At 43.3% G+C, this 24,691-nt stretch overlaps 1 protein-coding gene across 1 annotated transcript in view; it reads right to left on the reverse strand.

Annotated features, from left to right (window-relative positions):
• LOC129856074 (tensin-3-like) overlaps window positions 1-24,691 on the reverse strand; it is a 104,576-nt gene that overhangs the window by 30,868 nt on the left and 49,017 nt on the right. The window contains exons 2-5 of the mRNA XM_055924199.1: window positions 23,376-24,515; window positions 13,555-13,676; window positions 12,945-13,062; window positions 12,785-12,856 (exon numbers count right to left, since the gene is read on the reverse strand). Of these exons, the coding sequence (XP_055780174.1) occupies window positions 12,785-12,856; window positions 12,945-13,062; window positions 13,555-13,676; window positions 23,376-24,515 (1,452 nt within the window). The remainder of the gene's footprint in view (window positions 1-12,784; window positions 12,857-12,944; window positions 13,063-13,554; window positions 13,677-23,375; window positions 24,516-24,691) is intronic.

A 24,691-nucleotide genomic window follows, 5' to 3' on the forward strand; every position in this document is an offset into this window, starting at 1 on the left:
CATTCACACTATGCAGGAACGAAGGCACTAGCATCCACAAAACTCCCTATTGACCACAGGAATGTGCTCTCGTTAGCTCCCCTACACACACACACTTAGAGGCCCAGTCTGACAGCTATTCACTGGATCACACAGAGACACAGAGACACAGAGAGAGAGAGAGACCTCGCGCGCACACACAGGTCTCATTATTCTCATCCTATCTGGAAGTTATTCATCAAAATTAATAGTGCACAATACCCCCATTAGCACCTCCTTCCCCATTGTTCTTCTCGGGACCTCTCAGGGGCTAGCTAGACTCTAAAGCATTCACCTGCACAGAAGACAAACTAGCAATGAACTGAAATTAAATGAACTGAAATTAAATGAACTTCCACTATCCTCTTCTCTGTTGTGTTTTAAATCAGCTTCCCCTGTACCCCTCTCTGTTTTATTTGGCCTGAAAGCTTTACCTACTCACTGGAATTTGAGAAACCAGAGAGAGTTATGGGAAGACACTAACGCAAACAGGAGAGAGTAACAGAGAGAGGGAGCGAGAGAGAGGGAGAGTAACAGAGGGAGTGAGAGGGAGTGAGAGAGAGAGAGAGTAACAGAGAGAGGGAGCGAGAGAGAGAGAGAGAGTAACAGAGAGAGGGAGCGAGAGAGAGGGAGAGTAACAGAGGGAGTGAGAGAGAGTAACAGAGAGAGGGAGCGAGAGAGAGAGTAGCAGAGAGAGGGAGCGAGAGAGAGAGAGAGAGTAACAGAAAGAGGGAGCGAGAGAGAGTAACAGAGAGAGGGAGCGGGAGAGAGAGTAACAGAGAGAGGGAGTGAGAGAGATAAGGGCCAACCACACAAGAAACATTCCAGAAGCCATGTGTAAATACCAGGGGTCTGCAAGAGAGAGGGCGAGAGAGAGAGAAGGGTGCTCTCACAGAACCTCAGAATGGAGGGAGATAACACAATATAAGCACAGAGAGAAGGAACGGGAAAAGAAAGACAGAAAAAGAGAAAAAATAAAACCAGAAAAACTACAGAAACCAAAAGACAGAAAAAGAGAGCGCAGATAAACACATATTTACTGACACACACACACACACACACACACACACACACACACACACACACACACACACACACACACACACACACACACACACACACACACACACACACACACACACACACACACACACACACACACACACACACACACACACACAATATACTTGTTGCACTGAGGTGGTTAGCCCCAGTAAGTAGGAAGTCTACTGTGTGCAGCTCATCCTACATTATCAGCTCAAACATACAATACCAGTCAAAAGTTTGGACACACCTACTCATTCCAGGGTTTTTCTTTATTTTTAATATGTTCTACATTGTAGAATAATAGTGAAGGCATCAAAACTATGAAAAAACACATGGAATCATGTAGTAACCAAAAAAGGTGTTAAACAAATCAAAATATATTGTATATTTGAGATTCTTCAAAGTAGCCAACCTTTTCCTTGATAACAGCATTGAACACTCTTGGCATTCTCTCAACCAGCTTCATGAGGTAAGGGAAAGGGGGATACCTAGTAAGTTGTACAAATGAAAGCATTCAACTGAAAATGTTTATTCCGCGTTTAACCCAACCCCTCTGAATCAGAGAGGTGCGGGGGTATGACATAATCGGCATCCACGTCATCGGTGCCCGGGGAACACTGGGTTAATTGCCTTGCTCAGGAGCAGAAGTACAGATTTTTACCTTGTCAGGTTGGGTTGGAGATCCATCTTTCCAGAAACAAGTCTCTCACTGTTGCCGCTTGTTATAGACCCCCCTCAGCCCCCAGTTGTGACCTGGAGACCATATGTGAATTGTTCACCCATATCTATCTTCAGAGCTCGTACTGTTAGGTGACCTAAACTGGGACACGCTTAACACCCCGGCCGTCCTACATTCTAAGCCAGATGCCCTCAATCTCACACACATCGTCAAGGAACCTACCAGGTACAACCCTAAATCTGTAACCATGGGCACCCTCTTAGATATTATCCTGACCAACCTGCCCTCTAAATACACCCCTGCTGTCTTCAACCAGGATCTCAGCGATCACTGCCTCATTGCCTGCGTGCGTGCTGTGTCCGCGGTCACTTCAGCCAGCAGGCCTTTTTAATCGACCTGCCACGGGTATCCTGGAAGGATATTGACTTCAGCCCGTCAATAGAGGATGCCTGGTTGCTCTTCAAAAGTGCTTTCCTCTACATATTAAATAAGCATGCCCCATTCAAAAAATGTAAAACTAAGAACAGATATAGCCCTTGGTTCACCCCAGACGTGACTGCCCTTGACCAGCACGAAAACATCCTGTGGCATTCTGCTTTAGCATCGAACAGCCCCCGCAATATGCAACTTTTCAGGGAAGTCAGGAACCAATATACTCAGTCAGTTAGGAAAGCTAAGGCTAGATTTTTCAAACAGAAATTTGCTTCCTGTAGCACTAATTACAAAACGTTCTGGGACACTGTAAAGTCCATGGAGAATAAGAGCACCTCCTCCCAGCTGCCCACTTCACTGAGGATAGGAAACACTGTCACCATTGATGAATCTACGATAATCGAAGAAAGTATTTTTCCACGGCTGGCCATGCTCTCCACCTGGCTCCCCTGCCCCGGCCAACATCTCAGCCACCTCCAGCAACTTTCTAAACCCCCCTCCCCCGCTTCTCCTTCACCCAAATCCAGACAGTTGATGTTCTGAAAGAACTGCAAAATCTGGATCCCTACAAAGCAGCTGGGCTAGACAATCTGGACCCTCTTTTTCTAAAATGATCAGCCGAAATTGTTGCAACCCCTATTACTAGCCTGTTCAACCTCTCTTTAGTATTGTCTGAGATCCCCAAAGATTGGAAAGCTGCCATAGTCATCCCCCTCTTCAAAGGGGAAGACACCCTAGACCCAAACTGTTATAGACCTATATCCATCCTGCCCTGCCTTTCTAAAATCTTCGAAAGCCAAGTTAATAAACAGATCAACAACCATTTAGAATCCCACCGTACCTTCTCCACTATGCAATCTGGTTTCTGAGCTGTTCATGGGTGCACCTCAGCCACGCTCAAGGTCCTAAACGATATCATAACCATCATCGATAAAATAAAGTACTGTGCAGCTGTCTTCATCGACCTGGCCAAGGCTTTCGACTCTGTCAATCACCGCATTCTAATCGGCAGACTCAATAGCTGTGGCTTCTCAAATGACTGCCTCGCCTGGTTCACCAACTACCTCTCAGATAGAGTTCAGTGTGTCAAATCGGAGGGTCTGTTGTCCGGACCTCTGGCCAAATCTTTTCTCTGTATATATCAATGATGTTTCTCTAGCTGCTGGTGATTCTCTGATCCACCACTACGCAGACGACACCATTCTGTATACATCTGGCCCGTCTTTGGACACTGTGCAAACAAACCTCCAAATGAGCTTCAACGCCATACAACATTCCTTCCGTGGCCTCCAACTGCTTTTAAATGCAAAGAAAACTAAGTGCATGCTCTTCAACCGATTGCTGCCCGCACCCTCCCGCCCGACTAGCATCACTACTCTGGACGGTTCTGACCTAGAATATGTGGACAACTAAAAATACCTAGGTGCCTGGTTAGACTGTAAACTCTCCCTCCAGACTCACATTAAGCATCTCCAATCCAAAATTAAATCTAGAATCGGCTTCCTACTTTGCAATAAAGCCTCCTTCACTCATGCCGCCACACTTACCATAGTAAAACTGACTATCCTACTGATCCTTGACTTTGGCGATGCCATTTACAAAATAGCCTCCAACACTCTACTCAGCAAACTGGATGTAGTCTATCACAGTGCCATCTGTTTTATTACCCAAGCCCCATATACTACCCACCACTGCGACCTGTATGCTCTCGTTGGTTGGCCCTCACTACATATCCGTCGCCAAACCCAATGGCTCCAGGTCATCGATAACTATTTTCTAAGTAAAGCACCGCCTTATCTCAGCTCACTGGTCACCATAGCAACACCACCCGTAGCACACGCTCCAGCAGGTATATTGCACTGGTCATCCCTAAAGCCAACACTTATTTGGTCGCCTTTCCTTCCAGTTCTCCTATCTGAGCAGCTTACCGATCACTGTACCTGTACACAGCCGATCTGTAAACAGCACACCCGACTACCTCAGCCCCATATTATTACTTACCCTCTTGCTCCTTTGCACCCCAGTATCTCTACTTGCACATCATCATCTGCACATCTATCACATCTATCACTCACCTCTAGGGCCTATTTATTGCCTACCTTTATTGCCTACCATTTCTCTATTTTTCTTTTGTGTTATTGACTGTACGTTTGTTTATATGTAACTCCTTGTTGCTGTTATTGTCACACTGCTTTGCTTTTTCTTGGCCAGGTCGCAGTTGTAAATGAGAACTTGTCCTCAACTGGCCTACCTGGTTAAATAAAGTTTAAATAAAGAAAGGATTATGATAATAAAGGACACCAAGAAGAAGAAGAAACTTGCTTGGGCCAAGAAACACGAGCAATGGACATTAAACCGGTGGAAATCTGTTCTTTGGTTCGATTTGTCCAAATGTTTGATTTTTGTGAAGCATGGAGGAGGGTGTGTGTTTTGGGGTTGCTTTGCTAGTAATACTGTCAGTGATTTATTTAGAATTCAAGGCACACTTATTAACCAACATGGCTACCACGGAATTCTGTAACGAATACGCCATCCCATCTGGTTTGCGCTTAGTGGGACTATCATTTGATTTTCAACAGGACAATGACTCAAGGCGTAAGGGCTATTTGACCAAGAAGGAGAGTGATGGAGTGCTGCAACAGATGACTTGGCCTCCACAATCACCCAACCTTAACCCAAGTGATATGGTTTGATATGAGTTGGACTGCAGAGTGATAGAAAAGCAGCCAACAAGTGCTCAGCATATGTGGGAACTCTTTAAAGACTGTTGGAAAGCCTTCCAGGTGAAGCTGGTTGAGAGAATGCCAAGTCTGTGCAAAAGCTGTCATCAAAGCAAAGGGTGGCTACTATGAAGAATCTAAAATATATTTGTATTTGTTTAGCACTTTTTTGGTTACTTGATTCCATATGTGTTTTTTTTCATTGTTTCAATGTCTTCACTATTAGTTTTACAATGTAGGAAATAGTAAAAATAAAGAAAAACCCTTGAATGAGTAGTTGTGTCCAAACTTTTGACTCGTACTGTATGTCTGGCTGCACAGCCGATTGGCTAACATACTGTCAATTGAGAAACTTAACAAAAATAAGAAGAAACTGTACTATGAAACCAATATGAATTCTATAATGCATGATAGTAAAAACCTTTGGAGCACCTTAAATGAAATTTGGGGCAAAAAAGACAAACTCGACTCCATCATTCATTGAATCAGATGCCTCATTCATCACAAAACACACTGATATTGCCAACTAATTTAATGATTTTTTCATTGGTAAGATTAGTCAATTTAGGCATGACATGCCAACAACAAATTATGTACCTTTACCTCCATGCATAACTGACCAAATTATGAAAGAAAGCATTGTAATTTTGAATTCCGTAAAAGGAGTGTGGAAGAGATGAACAAATTATTGTTGTCTATCAACAATGATAAGCCAACTAGGTCTGACAAATTGGATGGGAAATTACTATGGATGATAGCGGACGATATTGCCACTCCTATTATCTCTTCAATCTAAGCCTATAGGAAAGTATGTTCCTGGACGGAAACAAAACTCATTCCCGCTACGTAAGAATAGCAAACACTCTTTACTGGCTCAAACAACTGACCAATCAGGTTGTTACCGACCTTTAGTAAACTTTTAGAAGAAATGGTATTTGACTAAATACAAAGCTCTTTTACAGTAAACAAATTAACAACAGATTTTCAGTACGCTTATAGGGAAGGGTATTCAACATGAACGGACAATACTTGCACAAATGACTGATGATTAGCTGAGAGAATTTGATAATAAAAAGATTGTTTGAGCAGTTTTGTTAGACTTCAGTGCAGCTTTTGACATTTTCAATCATAATCTGCTGCTGGAAAAACGTATGTTAGGACTTTACATTCCCTGCTATGTTGTGGATCGAGAGTTGCCTGTCTAACAGCACAGAGAGGGTGTTCTTTAATGGAAGCCTCTCCAACATAATCCAGGTAGAGTCCAGCTAGAGTCAGGCATTCCCCAGTGCAGCTGTCTAGGCCCATTACTTTTTTCAATCTTTACTAATGACATTCCACTGGCTCTGAGTAAAGCCTGCGTGTCTATGTATGCTGATGTACACGTCAGCTACAACAGCAAGTGAAATCACTGCAACCCTTAAGTCCATTTATTAACTTCTTATGGCTGCAAGCCCGACGTCGGTACACTTATGACAACAGCCAGCTCAAGTGCAGGGCGCGAAATTCAAAATATATATTTTTTAAATATTTAACTTTCACACATTAACAAGTCCAATACAGCATATGAAAGGTACACATCTTGTGAATCCAGCCAACATGTCCGATTTTTATAATGTTTTACAGCGAAAACACCACGTATATTTATGTTAGCTCACCACCAAATACAAAAAAGAACAGACATTTTTCACAGCACAGGTAGCATGCACAAAGCCAACCTAACTAACCAAGAACCAACCAAACTAACCAACAAACAACTTCATCAGATGACAGTCTTATAACATGTTATTCAATAAATATATGTTTTGTTCGAAAAATGTGCATATTTCAGGTATAAATCATAGTTTACATTGCAGCTACAATCAGAAATTGCACCGAAAGCAGACAGAATAATTACAGACACCAACGCCAAATAACTAAATACTCATCATAAAACATTTCTGAAAAATACATAGTGTACAGCAATTGAAAGACAGGCATCTTGTGATTCCAGACAATATTTCCGATTTATCAAGTGTTTTACAGCGAAAACACAATATAGCGTTATATTAGCTTACCACAATAACCAAAAACACAAGCAATTTCCCAGTAGCAAAAGTAAGCGATCGTAACAAACAAGCAAAAGATATATCATTTTTGACTAACCTTGATTTTCTTCCTCAGATGACAGTCCTATAACATCAGGTTATACATACACTTATGTTTTGTTCGAAAATGTGCATATTTAGAGCTGAAATCAATGGTTACACATTGTGCTAACTTAGCTACTTTTTCCCACTACGTCCGGATTTTTCCTTGCACTTTTTCTGACACACATATTCTGACCAAATAGCTATTCATAAACATAACTAAAAAATACATGTTGTTTAGGAAATGATAGATCCATTAGTTCTTAATGAAATCGAAGTGTTAGAATTCTAAAAATAACTTCATTACGATATGCAGCTTCGGTATAGCTAGAGTACCCAAACGTTGGGCGCCCACGTCTAGTTCACATGTACGACAGATATATGAAATAGCATCATAAAATGTTTCTTACTTTTGCTGATCTTTCATCAGAATGTTGGACAAGGTGTCCTTTGTCCAGAACAATCGTTGTTTGGATTTAGAACGGCAACTTTCCCTCTTGATTTAGCACGCGCACTAGCCAAGTGGCACGGATTCAATAATCTGATTAAACTATATTGAAAAAACATACTTTACGATGATATGGTCACATGTATCAAATAAAATCAAAGCCGGAGATAGTAGTCGTCCATAACGGCAGCTAAACAGAAGGCAATCCCACTGTCCACCTCGCGCTCCCCAGAGTACCAGAAATGAGGGACACGTCATACAAAGACCTTGTATTCCACTTCAGACCAAGATAAACACTAAATTTATTCTCTCACAGCCTCTTGACATCCAGGGGAAGGTCTATGAAGTGCACGTAGACTCTTACGTATCATGCCCATGTATAGGCAGGAAGAAGAACAGAGCCTCGATTTCAGACTTTCCACTTCCTGGTCAGGAAGTTTGTGCCAAATGAGTTCTGTTTGACTCACAGATATAATTCAAACGGTTTTAGAAACTAGAGAGTGTTTTCTATCCAATAGTAATAATAATATGCATATTGTACGAGCAAGAATTGAGTACGAGGCCATTTGAAATGGGCACCTTTAATCAGAGCTACTCAATACTGCCCCTGCATTCATAAAAAGTTAAAGTGGCCAGAGAGTTGAGTCTGTATGTTGGCAGCAGCCTCTCTTTGTTAGTGATGGCTGTTAAACAGTCTGATGGCCTTGAGATAGAAGATGTTTTTCAGTTTCTCTGTCCCAGCTTTGATGCACCTGTACTGACCTCGCCTTCTGGATGGTAGAAGAGGGAATAGGCAGTGGCTCGGGTGGTTCATGTCCTTGATGATCTTTTTGGCCTCCCTATGACATAGGTGTCCTGTAGGTGTCCTGGAGGGCAGGCAGTGTGCCCCCGGTGATGCATCGTGCAGACTGCACCACCCTCTGGAGAGCCCTATGGTTGCGGGCGGTGCAGGTACCATACCAGGCGGCGATGCAGTCCAATAGGATGCCCTCAATTGTGCATCTGTAAAAGTTTATGGGGGTCTTAGGGGCCAAGCCACATTTCTTCAGCCTCCTGAGTTTGAATAGGCGCTGCTGCACCTTCTTACCAGCTATCTGTGTGGGTGGACCGTTTCAGACTGTCAATTATGTGTACGCCGAGGAATTTGAAGCTTTTTACCTTCTCCACTGCGGTCCCATCAATGTGGATAGGGCGTGCTCCCTCTGCTGTCCACAGTCAGCTCTTTTGTTCCCGGTAGGCTGTCTTGTCATTGTTGGTAATCAGGCCTACTACTATTGAGTCGTCTGCAAACTTGATGATTGAGTTGGAGGCGTGCAAGGCCATGCAGTCATGGGTGAACTGGGAGTACAGGAGGGGGTTGAGCACGCACCATGTTTGTTTTCATCCATAATCCCAGTCACCTTGCCATGGATAAATGTGGATGTTCGAGCTTTCAGTTTTGCACAAATGCTGCCATCTATCCACTGTTTCTGGTTTGGGTAGGTTTTAAATATTCACAGCGGGAACAACATCCCCTATACACTTCCTGATGATCTAGGTCACTGTGTCCGTGTATACGTCCATGTTATTCTCAGAGGCTACCCGGAACATATCCCAGTCCGCGTGATCGAAACAATCTTGAAGCTTGGATTCCGATTGGTCAGACCAGCATTGAATAGATCTTAGCACGGGTGCTTCCTGTTTGAGATTCTGCCTATCGGAGTCGTGATTTGATTTGCCAAAGGGAGGGCGGGGGAGGGCCTTGTAGGCATCCCGGAAGAGGGAGTAACAGTGGTTGAGCATTTTAGCAGCTCGAGAACTACAGTCAATGTGTTGGTAGAACTTCAGTTGCGTTTTCCTCAAATTTGCTTTGTTAAAATCCACAGCTACAATAAATGCGGCCTCAGGATATGTGTTTTCCAGTTTGCACAAAGTCCCGTGTAGTTCCTTGAGGACTGTCATGGTATCGGCTTGAGGGGCAATATACGTGGCTGTGACTATTACCGAAGAGAATCCCCTGGAGAGGTAATACAGTAGGCATTTGATTATGAGGTATTCTAGGTTGGGTGAACAAAATGACTTGTACGTTATCAGAATCAAACCATGAGTAGTTAATCATGAAACATACACCACCACCTTTCTTTTTCCCGGATAGTTCTTTATTCCTGTCTGAGTGATGCACCGAGAACCCAGCTGGCTGTATGGATGGAGACAGTATATCTGGAGAGAGTCTTGTGGCAACCGTTTGGGGAAGGTCCTTTCCTGTTTCATTATGACAATGCCCCCGTGCACAAAGAAAGGTCCAAACAAAAATGGTTTGTCGAGATCAGTGTGGAAGAACTTGACTGGCCTGCACAGAGCCCTGACCTCAACCCCATCGAAAACCTCTGGGATGAACTGGAACGCTGACTGTGAGCCAGGCCTAATCACCCAACATCAGTGCTCGACCTCACTAATGCTCTTGTTGCTGAATGGTAGAAGTCACCGCTGCAATGTTCCAACATCTAGTGGAAAGCCTTCACAGAAGAATGGAGGCTGTTATAGCACCAAAGGGGGCACCAAATCCATATTAATGCCCATGATTTTGGAATAAAATGTTCGACGAGCAGGTGTTCACATACATTTGGTCATGTAGTGTATGTGGTAGTGGAGTATTGGCCTGAGGGCACACACTTCATGTATTGTGAAATCTGTTGTGAATTGTAATATAGTGTTTTTGTATTGTATATAACTGCCTTAATTTTGCCGGACCCCAGGAGGAGAAGCTGCTGCCTTGGCAGCTAACAGGGATCCATAATAAAAACAAACACAAACACAAACACAAACACGCACACGCACACGCACACGCACACGCACACGCACAAGCTATGTGTCCAGTAACAGTACATACCGAGAGAAGCAGTCATGATGGAGAGACGTTCAGAGGACTATCCCACTGTGTCTATCTGGTGGAAGCTGGAGCTGCACACTGCCACAGCTCTGTCAGCTAAACAGATCTCCTCTCTTTTGCTCTCACTCCTCTCTCTCCCCTCTCTCCTCTGCCGCTTTCTCTAACTAAAACTCGGAACTTTTCTCTTTTTCTTTTTACTGAATCCTCTATCACTCTTTTCCTTTCTGTCTCTCCTTCTGGCTCAGCTGGTCTTTTCCATGGGGCTGAAGAATGTTTGTCTGCCTCCCGGCACAAATAAGGGAATAATTAAAATGAGAGAACTGTCTGTTCTCTCCCTCTCCTCCCACTTTCACTCGCTCACTGCCCCTCTGCCCCTTTTCACTCACTCCCTCCTCTATATTTCATCTCTCTGACTATTAACTCTGTTGTAAGGCAGCAGTGTGTTCTCTGGTTAAACTTCCGTCGTCGTGAGTGAAGTCATTTAGGAACTGGAACAGAACACAGAGACAAACCATGTCCCATTCCTATGCTATACTGCACTCCACTCCACTCCATTCCTCGTTGGAAAATAGTTCTTTGTTCGCTACTGACTTGTGACACTGCTTGAGTACGCATTTTATAGAGGGAGGGATAGAGGGAGAGAGAGAGAGAGAGAGAGAGGGAGGAGAGAGAGAGTATTCCCTCTGTCTAGATAGGGTAGGCCCCCTCCCCTTCCTCTCACGGACCACTCTGCATTGTCTTCTACAGAGCCTCTGCAATCTGTTTCCTCCAATGCATTCTTGAAGGTCAGGGGTCGCATATTTACTTTTATGGCCATGGAGGAAGTAGAGCTAAGGGTTCTATGAATAATGAATACAAATGAAGAGTAAAATAACATGGCTGTATATAGGGAGGAGAAAATAACATGGCTATAGACAGGGAGTACTAGTATTGAGTCGATGTGCAGGGGTACGAGGTCATTGAGGTAGTTATGTACTGTACATATAGGTAGGGTTAAACTGACTATCAGCAGCGTATGTGGTGTGTGTGTGTGTGTGTGTGTGTGTGTGTGTGTGTGTGTGTGTGTGTGTGTGTGTGTGTGTGTGTGTGTGTGTGTGTGTGTGTGTGTGTGTGTGTGTGTGTGTGTGTGTGTGTGTGTGTGTGTGTGTGTGTGTGTGTGCGTGCTTGCGCAGAGAGAACAGTCTGTGGCTTGGGTGGCTGGAGTCTTTGACAATGTTTTGGTCCTTCCTCTGACACCGCCTGGTATAGAGGTCCTGGATGGCAGGGAGCTCAGTCCCAGTAATGTACTGGGCTCTGTGCGCCTTGCGGTCAGATGCCAAGCAGTTGCCATACCAAGCAGTGATGCAGCCAGTCAAGATGCTCTCGATGGTGCAGCTGTTTAACTGTTTTAGTCTATTCAGCCTGCTGAGGGGGAAGAGGCGTTATTGTGCCATCTTCACGATTGTCTTGATGTGTTTGGATGTGATAGATTCTTAGTGAAGGAACTTCAAAATTTCGAACCGCTCCACTACAACCCCATTGATGTGAATTGGGGCGTGCTCGGCCCTCTGTTTCCTGTGGTCCAAGATCAGCTCCTTTGTCTTACCGACATTGAGGGAGAGGTTGTTGTCCTGGTACCACAATGCCAGGTCTCTGACCTCCTCCCTATATGATGTCTAATTGTCGTCGGTAATCAGGCCCACCACCGTTGTGCTGTCGGCAAATTTAATGATGTTGTTGGAGTCATGCGTGGCCACTCAACTGTAGTTTTTCTGTATGTGGGCATCCTGCCAACAGAAGTCACTTCATCTCTGTACAGTGGGCTAATTATACCATGATTTACAGTATCAGCTGGACTGGCTTCTGTCAATGGGATAGAGTGAGATTGATCTCTTTATTTCCCCGTTACCTCTGGTTTGTCCCAGACTAAAACATCCTACACAGGACAATGAACACCAATGCATCTCACAAAACTCCTATCTACAGTCACATTTTAGTCATTTAGCAGAAACTCTTAACCAGAGTGACTTAATTAAAGGAACAATTAGGGTTAAGTTCCTAGCTCAAGGGCACATCAACAGATTGTTCACATATAGGCGGCTCGGGGAGTCAAACCAGCAACCTTTGTGTACTGACTCTAGGCTACCTGCCGCCCCACGGGTCTGTGACCCTAGACAAGTCCCTCATGCCCATCATTCGGTATTACAAATGCAACCATGTGCACATCAGCAGTGAAGAGGCCAGGTTCAGAGGGCAAAGTGGGGGCATAATAATGAAAGTATAATGGATTATGCGTACCACTTAAGGATTCCACCCTGCCTCGGAACCCTGTCCAGCATTAATCACAGCTCAAAGGTGTGGGTTTACACTGGGTGTTCTTTCCAACCAAGCAGGAACATCTCTCGCTCTCGCTCGCTCACACATACACACACACACAAAAAGCATAGTAACAGAGTATAAATGTACCTTGTGATGTTCTGCTCATCTCCCACTGTCCCTTGCTATGCCTCATGTAAGAGACAGCTGGAAAACTATTCACTGGGGAAGAGAGAAGATGTCTGATCAGATATGATAGAATAACACACACACACACACACATCTTCATTTTTTATTCACTGTCTCTTACCATAGGGTGTTGGAGGAGAAACAGGAAATGCTGGTGTGGGTGGGACTATGTCACAGCTCTCCGTCACTGGAGTCTGTCCTTCATAGTCCACACTGTCCATCCTGTAGAGACGGCCACGCTGTAAACACACACACATGCCGGGCAGACTTGTGATCTGTGTGTGCAGCTGTTCTTGCTATTCATGCTGCCCTGCCATGAGAATAGGTGTGAGAGTTGCATCCCAAATGGCACCTTATTCCCATTATAGTGCACTACTTTTCCCAGGGCCTGCAGAGGGCTCTGGTTAAAATAGCGCACTTTATATGGAATAGGGTGCCATTTGGGACACAGACCGGGAATCTCAGCATTTCAGACAAAACAGCCTGACCACCACAGTTCTTCTGCTTCACAACAACACAAACATGAACTACTGTAGTTTAAATGAAATTCAACATAGAATAACCATGGGCATAGCCAAGTGTTTTACTAACCGCATGATCATGACCAAGGAAACAACTCCTAGCATACCCATGACTATTGAGTATAATGGTGTATAACAGGTGTGTAACCAGTAGGGGGTGGTGTGTTTAACTGGGAGGTGGGTAAGTTGAGGTGTTGTGTGTGTGTATACCTGGGAGGGAAGGAGGTTGGGCCTGAAGATCAGAGAGTTCTGGAACGTCTGGACTCCGCTCCAACCCGGACTATAGAACCCTGGGTAATCTGTGACATCACTGGCCTGTCTGTGCTTCCAGCCTGAATACAGAAAGACAAGACAGAAAGATAGAGACAGAGACACAGAGAGAGAGAAACAGAGAGAATAGATCATGTGTGTTTTGCTTGCAGCCTTTTTATGAACGATCCACCCACAATGCTTTTCAATTAACAGGTGTGCCTTGTTAAAAGTTAATTTGTGGAATTTCTTTCCTTCTTAACACGTTTGAGCCAATCAGATATGTTGTGACAAGGTAAGGGTGATTTACAGAAGATAGTCATATTTTGTAAAATATCAAGTCCATATTATATCAAGAACAGCCCAAATAAGCAAAGAGAAACGACAGTCCATCATTACTTTAAGACATGAAGGTCAGTCAATACGGAACATTTCAAGAACTTTGAAAGTTTCTTCAAGTGCAGTCGCAAAAACCATCAAGCGCTATGATGAAACTGGCTCTCATGAGGACCGCCACAGGAAAGGAAAACCCAGAGTTAACTCTGCTGCAGAAGATAAGTTCATTAGAGTCACCAGCCTTAGAAATTGCATCCCAAATAAATGCTTCAGTTCAAGTAACAGACATACCTCAACATCAACTGTTCAGAGGAGACTGCATGAATCAGGCCTTCATGGTCGAATTGCTGCAAAGAAACCACTACTAAAGGACACCAATAAGAAGAATAGACTTAATTGGGCAAAGAAACACAAGCAATGGACATTATACCCGTGGAAATGGGTCCGTTGGTCTGATGAGTCCAAATTTTTGATTTTTGGTTCCAACCGCCATGTAAGTGAACGGATCATCTCCGCATTTGTGGTTCCCACCGTGAAGCATGGAGGAGGAAGTACGATGGTCTGGGGGTGCTTCGCTGGTGACACTGTCAGTGATTTATTTAGAATTCAAGGCACACTTAACCTGCATGGCTACCACAGCATTCTGCAGCAATATGGTTTGGTCCCATGTGGTTTGTGCTTAGTGGGATTATCATTTCTTTTTCAACAGGACAATGACCCAACACAACTCCAGGCCGTGTAAGGGCTATTTGACCAAGAAGGAGAGTGGTGGATTGCTGCTTCAGATAACCTGGCCTCCACAATCACCCAATCTCAACCCAATTGAGATGGTTTGGGATGAGTTGGACCGCAGAGTGAAGGAAAAGCAGCCAACAAGTGCTAAGCATATGTGGGAACTCCTCCAAGACTTTTGGAAAAACCATTCCAGGTGAAGCTGGTTGAGAGAATGCCAAGAGTGTGAAAAGCTGTCATCAAGGCAAAGGGTGGCTACTTTGAAAATCCTAAAATCAAAAATATATTTGGATTTGTTTTAACACTATTTGTTACTACATGATTCCATATGTTTTGATGTCTTCACTATTATTCTACAATGTATAATAAAAATATGAATGAGCAGGTGTGTCCAAACTTTTGACTGGTATTGCAAATATTTTTTATGTATTTTCTTCTTTATTTTTTCCCCCAACCCTATCATCCCTCTCTGATTGGAGTAAATTAATGGACAACACTACTTAGGCTTCTACTTCAGGCTTCTACATACTATATACATTTTATTTACAGTATATATTACATTGGTTATATTGTTTTTTGTTAGTTTTAGTCCCCCATATATTGTTCAATTGTGTTGTGATTTTTCACAAAAGTTAAAAAAATATATATTCTCATAGTTTCTACAGATTGTAAATTAAATATATTTTTTTGCTAAGAGTATTATTATGTTATTGATCGATTGACTATGACTTTCCAAATCACCCAGCAGTGCTATTTGCAGAGTTAGCTCCAAGTAAATGTTACAATTCTTCAACCATTCCTGAACCTGCGACCAAAAACCAACTACATATGGCTGATCTAGTGATCTAATGTGATCTAATGTTTCCGTCCCTTAGAAGACGAAATCTGCAGAGTTGGGATGGTTGTATCCCCCATATATATATGACATTATATTTGTTATAATAATTTTGTATTATAATTTAAATTGAAAAACTCTGAGCTTTGAATCCAGCGTCATTTTTTGTTTCAGTTCATCAACCATGTGCCATAGAACCGGTCCAATGAAAATGTCTCCCAACTATTTTGCAACTTGCATGGCACAGCTGTCATATAATTTAAAAAACAAGTTGTTAGGTGGAGGCAGAGCCATAAGCAACTAGGTAAACTAGTATATGACTAAAGAGTTAATCAGGGTGATTTTTCCACAAACAGACAGGTATTTTCCTTTCCATGGTATCAAGATGTTATCTATTTTTGCTGACTTTCTATTCAAATGTATTGTAGTTAGATCATTTATTTCTTTAGGATATAAATGCCTAGTATGTCCACTTCACCGTCAGACCGTGTTAGTGGTAAACTACATGGTAATGTAGAAGTGATCCAATAAGTAATGTAGTACACTTACACATTCGGATGAAATTATCGTTAATTAATATCATCACCCCTTTTGAGTTTCTTTGCCCATTGGAGTAGATATTATATTCCTTCTCTTTTATCCAGGTAAATACTGATCGTGTTTTCTTATTATCTGCTAGGCCATTACAATTATAACTGGCTATACTTATTTCACCATAATGAGATACAAGCTTCCATTCCAGTTATCATAATATACTGTATGTTTGTAAACATACTGTTAAAAAGTACCATGATGATTGAGTGTCCATATAGTTGTAGCATGATATTTTCACTGCAATTGAGTAAACCTCCAATTCTTCTCCACTACCCGCTAAAACCTCCCCGCATCCCAAGTTGGGTGGTCTTCCCATTGACTGGCAGACCACCCCTGCACCCCTGGATACCAGGGCCCCCCAGAGACTGGGACCCATCCTTTGAAAAGAGCACACTGTGCAAGCTAGAGAAAAGAAGCAGATCAACAGCCAAAAGCATTTCCAATGCCCACACCTTGATTATGCTGTATGTAGTTATAAATATGATATATATATATTATGTAAAAAATGATTGCTTATCTTAGTTTGTTTCCACAATTAACGAATAGTATGTGTAATAATGTAGGCCCTTCCTATGAAGGACCAATAACTAGGACTGACATTACAAAAATTACATTTTCGGCAAGCAATTATTGTGAATCATCCTACCCTGTCCCTAACATCATTACCCCATAGCAACATATGTGGGATACACACGCACACTCTCCCCACCCCTCCCCCACAAACAACCACGAGCTCCGATGTTCAACAGTTGTTCCAACCCCGAGCCCAACTCAAGAGGAGACTTGATGTGTGAATGCGTATACAGTTGTAGCTGTTTGAGAAGGCATGCCAAATTGAGCGAGAATTGGGAGATTTGATTAACCAATGTCTAGTCCTAGCTTATGGAACTCGGACACACCCCTTTCCCCCGACAAACACTCCCATTGGTCCCCCGTTGTGACCATTTTTCCAAGCATCCCATTGCAGTCAGACCACTCTATGATTTTGTGACGCCAGGGCTGCAATAATTTGCCCCCTCTCTAGTTGTCCGAGTGTGACCTCATCCCCAAGGGTTACTGCAGCTACTGTAGTGTTGCCAGCACTGCCACTATTTGGGTGGGGGTACTCCACCAGAATCCCCACCGGCTAGGTACGAGGTCATCAAGGTTCTCATTAGTAGCTTTGAACGATATTATGCTCACCCATCTGGGGGCTTTGGCTTTATAGGACCAACCCTGCCAGGCAGGCTCAGACACTTGAGTGGGCGGTGCTGCTTTAGTGGGTCTCTGACCGTGTTAATCTTTCTGTCTTGGCTGCATATAGGCTACTTGCAGTAGGCCTATAAAACAGGATAAGGACTCCTTCTTAGTGTGTGGGTGTCTAGGATATAGGGTTGGGGATCGTTCTATCATGATAGGACAATAAATATGTAAACTATATTTGGAATTTATTTTATAAATGTATATCTCATCTCTATACAAAATGTAAAACTCTCTCTCTGTCACAACTCCTGCCCGCAGACACAAATTGGCTCTGGCTTTTGCAACCAATTTCCTTTTTCACACATTTATTAACCCAGTCCCAGCCCCAACACCAGCACCAACCCTGGAAAGAGCACCGACCAACCACAACTGTCCCCTTCATCCAGCAACTGCCAGCTCAGACTCCACCCCTTCCCCTCCCCCAACACAAAGAAACATTGTGGACTGAGTGACTGATGTGCTGATTGACTGATGGACTGATTCTCCTGATTCTCCTGATTCTCCTGGTTCTTTTGTGTTTGATTGATTGCTTTAGTTTGATTGGATGACCATTTGGTTTGCCTAATTGGATGACCATTTGGTTTGCCTAATTTGAATTGATTGTTTATTGTTTGAATGATTTATTGTTTAGAATTTTAAATTACTGATGACTGAATTTGAACTTATTTGACCTTTTACCTGTAAAGATTTTGGGAAAAATCAAACGACAAACTATTTATGACAATACATTACATGTCTCATAAGGTCTTATTTTGATGCCTAGCTTTACCCTAATACAGTGGCCAGAAAAAGGCCTGCAAAGTAGGGTTGCAAAATTCAGGTACCTAAGGCAGGAGAGCGAGAGACACACACACACACACACACACACACACACACACACACACACACACACACACACACACACACACACACACACACACACACACACACACACACACACACACACACTAAGTTCACATCTAGTTAATTGTCATTACACCAGTTTGTTTGTCACATTGTCCCCTTGTCCTGATACATACAGTACAGTTCCAACTGCAACGAATACATCTATGTTTTCTTAGGCACTGCTACATATAATCCTAGCTGTGAAGACATTTCTTCCAGTCACTTCAAAAGATTAGTTTAAGTCAGTTACTGTACTGTACCTATGAGAAGCTGATTTTACAGTGCTTATATAAAAGTTCCAATTACCGGTTCAAGTCAAACTTTTACACCCACTCAGCAAACATAGCGGACAAAGGCGAATAAAGCATGTCTGTGTTGGAAGTAGTGAACTCTGCTAGGAGAACATACCCAAACCAAACCAAACTATGATTAACTCAACTACCTGCGGTTCAGCTCTCTGTCTAAACAGCTGAAAGCTGGCATAGCTTTATTTTCTTTAGCCTGGCCTCTGGCATCATGTCACTGAGTTCTCATGCCAGACAGACAGACAGTCAGAGGACTGTTGTATAGTATGTTTCTGAGGGATTCCAATGTAAATATGTACTGTAACTGAAGAGCTGTACTGTCAGGGTTGGGGAGTATCGGATTACATGTAATCTGTTACATAAAACTGAAAGTGTAATCCGTTACGTTACCAGCAAAAACATAGTAATTTGATTACAGATACTATTGAAAAACTAGATGAACACTTCTGGGATTTCTAATAAATTAAAAAAGGATGTTTGAGAAAAAAATTTGGGGACACAATTCTGTTTTCTAAATGACATTCAAATCAGCATTGAAAACAGTTGCAAGTTTAAGTTTGTTTTCCGCCTGAGCGAGTCTGAACACAAGTCAGAGACCACCACGATGACACACCAAATGCGTTGGCTGGATCGTGGGAAACGAGCAGGAATAGGTTTTTGTAGGCAACAGTCCAAGCTATGTCTTCCAACGGTGTGACTATTATCGGCATCCAAAGATTAGACATCCAACTTGAATTAACACTTTGAGGTAAGGTCAACAGCAGTGGTGTAGTCTAAGGGCGATACAGATATGACTCAATTTTAATAACTATATAGCGCATTTATGTAAAAATGTTTTCTATTTCTCTCTTTATTGATGGGAAGGGCCCATAAGTAAGCATTTTGTTTAAAAAAAGGTATAATCTTTGTAAATTATATCATAAATAGGACTGGTGGAGTTATGTCACACATGCAGCCAATTAAAAATATATGGAAATGACTGCTCCCAAAATTACAACCAACTAATTGCAAGATTAACATAAAATTGGAAGAGGCAAGTGGAAAAGGGGAAAAGTAAGGAAGTTCTTTTAGTAAGGTTTCATTTAAGGACCAAAAAATTGACAGATGTGCCATATACAATACCAGTCAAAAGTTTGGACACACCTACTCATTCCAGGGTTTTTATTAATTAATTTGTACTTTTGTATACATTGAAGAATAATAGTGAAGACATCAAAACAATGAAATAACACATACGGAATCATGTAGTAACCAATAAAGTTTTAAACAAATCAAAATATATTTTATATTTGAGATTCTTCAAATTAGCCACCCTTTGCCTTGATGACAGCTTTGCACACTCATGGCATTCTCTTAACCAGCTTCATGAGGGAGTCACCTAGAATGCATTTCAATTAACAGGTGTGCCTTAAAAGTACATTTGTGGAATCTCTTTCCTTTAATTCAGTTTGAGCCAATCAGTCGTGACAAGGTAGGGGTGGTATACAGAAGATAGCCACCCTTTGACTTGATGACAGCTTTGCACATTCTTGGCATTCTCTCAACCAGCTTCATGATTTTACAACAGTCTTGAAGGAGTTCCCACATATGCTTAGCACTTGTTGGCTGCTTTTCCTTCATTCTACGGTCTAACTCATCCCACAAACCATCTCAATTGGGTTGAGGTCTGGTGATTGAAGAGGCCAGGTTGTCTAATAAAGCACTCCGTCTAACTCCTTGGTCAAAAAGATTTTACACAGCCTGGAGGTGTGTTGGGTCATTGTCCTGTTGAAAAACAAATGATAGTCCCACTAAGCGCAAACAAGCTGGGATGGAGTGTCGTTGTAGAATGCTGAGGTAGCCATGCTGATTAAGTGCGCCTTGAATACTAAATAAATCACAGACAGTGTCACCAGCAAAGCACCCTCACACCATCACACCTCCTCCTCCATGCTTCACAGTGGGAACCACACATGCGGAGATCATCCGTTCACCTACTCTGCGTCTCAGAAAGACGGTGGTTGGAATCAAAAACCTCAAATTTGGACTCATCAGACCAAAGGACAGATCTCCACTGATCTAATGTCCATTGCTCGTGTTTCTTGGCCCAAGCAAGTCTCTTCTTATTATTGGTGTCCTTTAGTGGTGGTTTATTTTCAGCAATTGGACCATGAAGGCCTACCAGATGACCTAAATGCCTTTTATCCTCGCTTCGAGATAAGCAACACTGAAGCATGCACGAGAGCACCAGATGTTCTGGACGACTGTGTGCTTACGCTCTCCATAGCCGATGTGAGCAAGACTTTTAAACAGTGGTAGGCCTGATCACCGACAATGACGAGACTATAGGGAAGAGGTCAGAAACCTGGCAGTGTGGTGCCAGGACAACAACATCTCCCTCAATGTGACCAAGACAAAGGAGCTGATTGTGCACTATAGGAAAAGGCGGGTCAAACAGGCCCCAATTAACATCGACAGGGCTAAAGTGGAGTGGTTTGAGGGTTTCAAGTTCCTTGGTGTCCACATCACCAATGAACTATCATGGTCTAAACACACCAAGACAGTCATGAAGAGTGCACAACAAAACCTTTTCCCCCTCAAGAGACTGAAAGATTTGGCATGGGTCCCGAGATCCTCAAAAAGTTCTACAGCTGCACCATTAAGAGCATCCTGCCTGGATGCATCACAGCCTGGTATGGCAACTGCTTGGCATCTGACCGTAAGGCGCTACAGAGGGTAGTGCGTACGGCCCAGTCCATCACTGGAACCAAGCTTCCTGACGTCCAGGACCTATATACAAGGAGGGGTCAGAGGAAGGCCCAAAAATAGGTCAAAGACTACATCCAGTCACCCAAGTCATAGACTGTTCTATCTGCTACCACATGGCAAGCTGTACCAGAACGCCCAGTCCAGGACCAGAAGGCCCCTTAATAGCTTCTGCCCCCAAGCCATAAGACTGCTGAAAAATGTATCGATCCGGATTATTTACATTGACATCCCCTTTGTTATTACACTGCTGCTACTCGCTGTTTATTATCCATGCATAGTCACTTTACAAATTACCTCAACTAACCTGTACCCCGGCACATTGACTTTGGACTGGTAGCTCCTGTATATACAGTAGCCTCGTTATTGTTATGTATTTTTCCTGTGTTACTTTTTGATTTTATTTATTTTGTAAATATTTTCTTAACTATTTCTTGAACTGCATTGTTAGTTAAGGGTTTTAAGTAAACATTTTACGGTAAGGTCTACCTACACCTGTTGTATTTGTCACGTGACAAATAAAATTTGATTTGATTAGAATTTGATTCACATAGTCTGCTCTCAACAATTGATGTTGAGAAATGCTTGTTACTTGAACTCTGTGATGCATTTATTTGGGATGCAATTTTTGAGGCTGGTAACTCTAATGAACTTATCCTCTGCGGGAGAGGTAACTCTGGGTCTTCTTTCCTGTGACAGTCCTCATGAGAGACGATTTTTGCGACTGCACTTGAAGAAACAATAAAAGTTCTTGAAATTCTCTTATCTTATTTGAGCTGTTCTTGTCATAATATGGACTTGGTCTTTTACCAAATATGTATATCTTCTGTAAACCACCCCTACCTTGTCACAGCACAACTCAAATGGATTAAGAAGGAAAGAAATTCCACAAATTAACTTTTAACAAGGCACACCTGTTAATTGAAATGCATTCCAGGTGACTACCTGATGAAGCTGGTTGAGAGAATGCCAAGTGTATGCAAAGCTGTCATCAAGGCAAAGTGTGGCTACTTTGAAGAATCACAAATATAAAATATATTTTGATTTGTTTCAAACTTCATGATTCCATATGTGTTATTTCATAGTTTCGATGTCTTCACAATTATTATGCAATGTAGAAAATAGTACAAATTTAAGAAAAGCCCTGGAATGAGTGTCCAATCTTTTGACTGGTACTGTGTATAAATGCCCAAACTGTGCATGAACTGTAGCCAACTGGGCCATCTGGCCACAGCCTGCACAGCCATCATCTGTAAGAGCTGTAAAGACAGCCTTCCCACTTTGGACTGCACCCTGTAACCTGTGCAGAAACAGCAGCCACTTCTTCAGAACCTGCCCCAGTTCCCCACAGGCAGGGTAAGAGCCAAAAAACCCAACCCCACTAACCCCCACCCCATCCACCAGACAACAACAATGAAGAAGCCAGAACCAGTCCCATACCCAGAACGTTCCACATACAACGCCCAACCCAACACCCAAAACGTCCCAGAAACAGCCCCCACCACCACCCAAGTCATCCCAGAAGCCATGACTCTGACATTACCATCAGAACAGAAATACACACTCCAGATGGCTGTTCATGGTTGCCTCCCCACTAGGGAATTCATCCATAGACGGCAGAGGATACAACCACAACTGTCGCCTCCATGCAGCAATAGCCAGCCCATGCCCCACCCCTCCCCCAACACACAGACTGACATTCAGATTGACTGACAGACTATTTCTTCTGATTCTTTTTTGATTGCTATTATTTTTTTTCAATGTTTTATTGGATGACCATTTGGTTATTGTTTGAATTGTTTATTGTTTTGAATTTTTTATTGATGATGGATTGACTGATTTATTCTCATTTTAACTGAATGAATATTTTACCTGTAAGAATTTTGGGGAAAAAATGAATAAAATAATATAATATGCATTTTTAAGATGAATATTGAAATATCATAACTGTAACAGAGGGACAGAGCCTTTCCTTTTGATTCTATTGTGATTCTACTGTATCTCAAATTAGACAAACAGATGTTCAATTTGAAGTCATTGCTAGCTCATTATTATGATGTTATTTGAATGAGAAGGATGGAACCCCGCTCTGGTTAACATGGTCTCACCTGATTGGCTGTCGTTGGCGTGGCTTGTCGTTTGGCTTATCCCATTGGTGTGGAGGGAGGCGGAGCGGGACAGGGGAAGGGCGGGATGTCGGGTGGGGACAGGTATGAAGGTGGGGTCCAGGTCTAGGATCAACCGGTTGAGCTGCTCGATGGACTCATCCATGTCTGTTGCTAACGAGGCAAGCTCCTCCTCCCCACAGGGTTCCCCCGAGGGTAAGGGTGTGTGTGTGGTGTGTGTGGTGTGTGTGGCATGTGTACTGTGTTGGACATGTGTGGTGTGTGTGACATATGTGGTATGTGTGGAATGTTTGTTGCTGTCCATCTGCACAGGCCACCTCTCAACCCCCTCCACTCCCTCCACTCGTCTCTGCACCGCCTCTCTTCTGCTGGTCCCCGTATTGGGCATGTCTGGAACTGACAGGGTGTCTGGACCAATCAGAGGAGGTGTATCCACAGGGCTGTCCCACCCCCTGTCTGTTTGCTCCTCCCCCTCTGGGGCGTCGACCGTCTGCTGCTGCTGCACCCATGATTGGGTGGTGTAGGTGGAGGGGGTGGAGTATCCACTTCCACTCTGGACCAATTGCTGGGCTTCAGGCAGGCTCTCAGAGGACAATGAACCAATGCTAGCCGAGTTATGCCTGTCCAAGATGGGGCTAGCCTCAGGGATAACCTCGTCATCATCCAGGATGTCTGTCTCCCTCTCGCTGAGCAAGGCCTCCTCATTGACAGGCTGCCCAAAGCCTTCCTTGTCCCCGTCCAACTTCCCCTCTCTATTACTGGAGACTGGGAGCTTTGTCATGTCTTCCAGAGGAGGCTGAGCCTTCTCCAGGCCAATCCCAGATAGAAGACTCCTTTGCTGGATACGTTCGTCCTCACTGGGCCCTCTCCCGGGGTTCACTGCAGTAATAACCCCTGTCCACTGGGAGGCAATAGAGAGGCCTGAATCCCTACTGGCTGACAAGGCGAGGTGACTGGGGATAGGGCCACTGGTTGCCTGGGGAAACATATCACCTCCTTTGTCACTACTCCTCTTCCTCACTCTGGCGTAGAGGCTGCCATTGGCAGGGACAGGGCTACGAGGCAGAGCTGAGGAAGAGGCAGAGAAGATGTGTAAAAACAGGCAGCGATAACTCAAGAGTACTTAGACACACAGACACAAAAAGTATGACACGCTTAACAACCTAGAACCCTCAACCTCTTTTAATCATCCTTCGACACACACACAGAGGTCTGGTGCACTGGACACACACACACAGTGCCAAGTGTAGGTCCAAAAGGCTTCTTAACAGCTTCTATCCCCAGGCCTTGCATTGACC

Source organism: Salvelinus fontinalis, chromosome 5 (assembly GCF_029448725.1).
Source record: "Salvelinus fontinalis isolate EN_2023a chromosome 5, ASM2944872v1, whole genome shotgun sequence".
Classification (NCBI taxonomy): domain Eukaryota; kingdom Metazoa; phylum Chordata; class Actinopteri; order Salmoniformes; family Salmonidae; genus Salvelinus; species Salvelinus fontinalis.